Source organism: Aplysia californica, unplaced genomic scaffold, assembly GCF_000002075.1.
Source record: "Aplysia californica isolate F4 #8 unplaced genomic scaffold, AplCal3.0 scaffold00176, whole genome shotgun sequence".
Lineage (NCBI taxonomy): Eukaryota > Metazoa > Mollusca > Gastropoda > Aplysiida > Aplysiidae > Aplysia > Aplysia californica.
In genome coordinates, this window is record NW_004797446.1 from 147,054 (window position 1) to 152,785 (window position 5,732).

The 5,732-nt window shown below is 39.8% G+C and overlaps 1 protein-coding gene across 1 annotated transcript in view; it reads left to right on the forward strand.

Moving 5' to 3' along the window:
* Positions 1–346: 346 nt before the first annotated feature.
* Positions 347–5,732, forward strand: part of LOC106011749 — a 9,919-nt gene continuing 4,533 nt past the window's right edge. The window contains exons 1-4 of the mRNA XM_013082462.1: positions 347–391; positions 1,356–1,500; positions 2,301–2,558; positions 5,048–5,216. Coding sequence (XP_012937916.1) covers positions 367–391; positions 1,356–1,500; positions 2,301–2,558; positions 5,048–5,216 — 597 coding nt within the window. The 5' untranslated portion in view covers positions 347–366. The remainder of the gene's footprint in view (positions 392–1,355; positions 1,501–2,300; positions 2,559–5,047; positions 5,217–5,732) is intronic.

A 5,732-nucleotide genomic window follows, 5' to 3' on the forward strand; every position in this document is an offset into this window, starting at 1 on the left:
CAAACCAGGGCTACCCGCACCATATCCTACTATGATGCCAACTTGGCCAACACCCCCTCCCCTTTCCTTGCCATATTATTATTATTATTATTATTATTATTATTATTATTATTATTATTATTATTATTATTATTATTATTATTATTATTATTATTATTATTATTATTATTATTATTATTATTATTATTATTATTATTATTATTATTACACTCAGCCGTGACGACATTGTATCAGACTAGTACATAGTGTTTTGTTTATTTTTTGTTTTCTTTTGTTTTGGGCTAAAAAAAATTTTGTTTTGTTTTGCAGTATCTTCTAAAACAGTTCTTTCTCCACAGGTCTCTGGACAAACACGGTCTTTCGATCATGAAGTTTCCAATTTTTGTTGCTGGTGAGTAGTCTGATTTCCCATATTCTTCCTACCTTGACCCACTGTGTATTTATTGGCGAACTTTCTACTTTGTATTATTGGGGGGGGGGGGGGGGGTTAGATCTAATGACAAAGTAAGGCCTGGCAGGGTGAATAAGGTAAGTTTTTATTTTTAAAACATTTTAAAATGATGATGATGATGATGATAAAATAATAATAATCATCATAATAATAACGATAATAATAATGATAATGATGATAATAATAACGATAATAACATCATTATTAATAATAATAGTAATGAGAATGATAATGATAATAGTAACATTGATAATAATGGTAATGATAGCGATAGTGATAATGGAGATGATGATGATGATAATAATAATAATAGTAATAATAATGAAAATAACAACTTTATCTGGGTTGATAATGATAATAATAATAATAATAATAATAATAAAATAATAATAATATAATAATAATAATAACAATACCAGTAATAATCGTAATTTATACTACTACTACTACTACTACTACTACTACTACTACTACTACTACTACTACTACTACTACTACTACTACTACTACTACTACTACTACTACTACAACAACAACAACAAATAGACAAAACATCGGACCCAATATGTCCATTGTGCAGCGAGGAGCCCCGCCACGGAGGCCCGGCGGTGGCATCTCTTCGTGGGGGATTCAGGGAGGTTGGACTGCCTCACCCGCTACCCAAGGGAGGCGGTAGCCCTGGCGAAGAGCACACTCTTCGGGGCTCCGAACATTTCGAACGGATAGGCTACCACACACACACACTCACACAACAACAACAACAACAACAATACCAACAACAACTACTACTACTACTACTACTACTACTACTACTACTACTACTACTACTACTACAATCAAATTTCGTCAAAAATGATAATTTCTCTGAAAAAAAAAATTGAGTTTCGTTTCCTCCATTCTTCAGCGGCCCTGGCTACCCTGGTAGCTATTGAAGCTGCCAAGATGGTCCGTGTGAAGCGAGAGGCATTGGCCAGCAGGGACAAAAGGGCAGCGGTCAGTTTTGCCAGCCTCGCAGGCGATGCACACCTGGGAGTGTTCTCTAGCTTCAGGTAGGTTACCACCTGAGCCTAGATTTTTCAAGGTTTTTTGTGTGTGCGTGTGTGCATATGTATTTGTGTGCGTGTGTTTGTTTGTTTGTTTGTTTGTGTGTGTGTCTTTGTGTATGTGTTTGTGTATTTGTGTGTATTTGTACTGTTTGTGCGTGTGTTTGTGTGTGTGTTTGTGAGTGTGTGTTTGTGTGTGTGTATGTGTAAGTGTGTCTGTGCGTGTGTTTATGTCTCTGTGTGTTTGTGTAAAATACTAACCACCCCCCCCCCACCCAAAAAACCCCCAACAAAAAACTTTTTGAACTTTTCCTAATGAGCTGAGCGATACATCGGTCTGACGTTGTGTCATTGGGAGAGGCACTTTACAGGAATTCCCTATTTGGCTCAGTCCTTTCGGAGATGGACGTTAAACTCGGGGGTCTGTGGTTGGTGGAAGGGTGTTCTGGTGTGGTTTATTCTTTCTTTCCTATCAAATATCTATGGTCCTTATCTCTCCTCCTTCGTGTCTGTGTTTGTTACTCTATTGTAACACTTCTAATTTCTGGCACTTATATGACCTTAAGTGTGTTGCACGTGCCGTAAAACTCTTACTAAATTAAAAAAAAACAAAAAAACAACAACAAACCAATCACCACCTCCAACCTCCCCCCTTAAAAAACAACCAACTAACAAACAACAAAACCCAACAACAGCAAAAGACCAAAAAAACTCTCTACTAACGGAGGTCCCGCGCAGCTCTCAAATAATAGTAATACTGTTGTCAGGGGAGTGAAAAGTTAAAGCTGTACCTTCTTTTTTTCCAGGGCCGCAAACGATGACATCGTGGAGACTCCCAAAGGAGTCAGCCGCCGACGCCTGAAGCAGACATTCGGGGACCTGGAAGTGATCGGCGCCTCGGCGGAGGCTGAGTCAGACCAGACGGGTCACCTCACCGGCCACATGTACGGGAGCGTGGCCACTGGACTCGTCAAGGACATCCCCGACCCTGAGGCGTGTCAGAGGTCAATTGATGAGATGCTCGAGATTGCGATCACTGGAGAGCACTATGACGTCAATGATCCGTACGTAGACATATTCATCACACCCCCCTCCCCTCCCCTCCCCCAAAAAACCCTCCCCCCCAAGAACAACAAACACTCCTCCTCCCCAAAAAACACAACAAAAACAACAACACACAAACCCAACAACAGCAAAACAACAAAACAATCAAACAAACAAGAAAAAAAATCCATAAACAAATCTAAACAAAAAACAACAAACCAGTACAAACAAGCAAACAAGCAAATACTAGCAACCAAACAAACGAACAAACGAAAAAAATTAAACAACAAGAAATGTAATTGTTTTGCACTCCCATAAACACAATTTGGGTCGTTTAGGATGACGAGTACGAACCCTTAGAAATGATAACATTTCAACTGAAAGAGCTGCAGAGTTGGCCTACCATAGAAAACTGCATCTTCGCTTCCCCTCGACGCTTAATTAACGGCAACAGGATGAAAAAGCAAAAGCACACAGTATCATTTAGGAGGTAGGTTACTTCGACCCTGCGTGTCAGAGCCAGCCTTGGCTGAGAGAGACACAAGATACCAGCAGGCAGATGGTGGTACTCAAAACACATCCCCCGACATGGGAATCTAACTCACGTCTTCAGTGTGCAACGGCAAAGCGTCTTACTGCTACACCACAGACGCCGATCTATACGAAGAGTTCGTTTGTAAAATAGATTTGGGGAAGTCTAACGCATACTCCTTCAGCAAACTGTTGGAGAAGTGTAACGCATATATTTACTATTTAGCAAACTGTTGGAGAATTCCTACATATGTATTTACTCATTTAGCAAACTGTTGAATGAGTCGTAATAGTAGTAATAATAATAGAATGCATTTATATAGCGCTCTATCCCATACTAGTATAAGCTCAGAGTGCTTTACACCAATCACATGATCATTCCCACAAGAGAAAATAATTCACAGAAACAAGAAAAACCAGTTCAACTACATAAAGAAGAACTTTCACAATCTTGCATTAATTATACACACGAAAGGACAGCAACAACAAAACATAATAATCAGCACTTACTAGCTCACTATAACTAAGAATTCAACAAATTGTTCTCCTGCAATCGCTTAAACTCATCAAAATTTGTTATTTCTCTGAGATCCTGGGCCAAGGTGTTCCCGATTTTGGGGCCAAAAAAAAAAAAAGAAGGAAATTTCATTCTAGGGGCTCTGAATTTTGTTGCATCTATGGATGACCGTAACTGACGAGATAGAACAGACAGTGCTAAAAGCTCAGACAGATATGATGTGGCTTTATCTTTAAGACATTTATAGCAGATGGTAAAAACTGTATAGATCTACTGGATTCTTTAATCAACTGGAAGCCAATGCAAAGTTTTAAACCATTTTTTAATGAAGCATCTTTCTTCTTTATCTTCAGCATTAGTCTTACGTATATATATTTACTCGTTTTGCAAACTGTTTGGGAAGTCTTACGTTAATTATATTCTCTAATTTGTTCTCTAAATCAATCAATTAAGATTATAAAGAAACTGTCTTTTACACGCGAGGCGATGTCTAGTCGCATGCGACCATCGCCTGCGATCGGTCCATGTAGCAATCAAGGGTCTCGTCGCGTGCGACAGGCTGGGAGTGTGACAGCGAGGAGTTTTACGCATATAATAAATATTTACTATTTAATTCTAGCATACTGTTGGAGAAGTCTTAATCATATATTATCTACTCATTTAGCAAACTGTTTCAGAAGTCTTACGCATATTATAATCTCTCATTTTGCAAACTGTTGGAGAAATCTTACGTATAAATATATTTACTATTTAGCAAACTGTTGGAGAATTTTTACACATATATTTTTACTATTTAGCAAACTGTTGGAGGAGTCTAAAGCAAATATTCACCCATTTTGTAAACTGTTGGAGAAGTCAAGCAAATATTCACTCATTTTGCAAACTGTTGGAGAGGTCAAGCAAATATTCACTCATTTTTCAAACTGTTGGAGTGCGCAACTGGTCGACGCCCTTCTCTTTATTCAAACGCAAACTCAGTCAGCACAGTTTAGATCATTTAGGAGGCGGGCTGCTTCGATCCTGTCTGTCGGGGGCCACCGCGGACTGAGTGGGGAAACAACATTCAAGCAACAGGTGGAGAAAAGCAATAAAAACAATTTCCCCACTTAGGAATTGAAGCTGGGGTAATTCATCATCATCATCATCATCATCATCATCATCATCATCATCATCATCATCATCATTATCATCATCAGAAACAAAAAGTTGGTGGATCCTTGAGTATTTGAAGTTTTATGATATTATACATATTTCGCCCTAATGTTCTTCTTCAGGAACGGGATTTTATAAAAACCAACATGACTAACACCATGGAAACAAAGTATCACATAAGTATCCTCCTCCTCCTCCTCCTCCACCTCCTCCTCTTCCTCCTCCTCCTCCTCATCATCATCAGTATCACCATCATCATCATCATCATCCTCATCATCACCATCAACAACAAGTACCTTCCTACAACAGGAACATTGATAATAAAGACGGTCGCCGAGTGGTCTGGGTCGATTCTGAAACTCACGTCGGCTCTCTGGCCTACCGTGTGGAATTCTTGTATGTCAGCTCAGATATCATCAGCAGACCAGCTTACTACATCAATGCTTGTACCAAGGATGTCATTGTCAGCTTCGATCAGGTACTGTTCCCAGTTTGTTTCGTTCCCGTTCCAAATAAGTTTTTTTTGTTAAGTGTTTCACGGCGCTCGCAACTGCATAAGGTCATATGAGCGCGCGGCACACATTAAACGCTTTTAGTTTAGCAGGAACTAATATTTTGAATGTTCCCTGGGAGGCGGCCAAAGCCCACTCTTATCGATTTTGGACCACTAAGGGATTATTAACTCCCACACGGGACCTCCGAGAATTTTCGCTCTTATCCGAGAAGGCTAAGTGTTAGATCTTACCTACACTAAGATCAGGGGTGTGGCTGAAAGACAGCTGTAAGAAGGAGCCAAGGAGTAGCCGTATAAAGAGTCGGGAGCTCAGAGGAGGGGGCAAAGGGGGATGCGGGGTGGGGCAGAAAGTGGAGACGAAAGCAGACGACAGAACAGGAAAGGAAGTGAAAGGAGACAATTTTAGAGAATACATGTTTCTGTAGCTGTCAGGTTTCGAACCCGGGTCCTACTGAATAAGAGGAGAATACCACGAGAGCC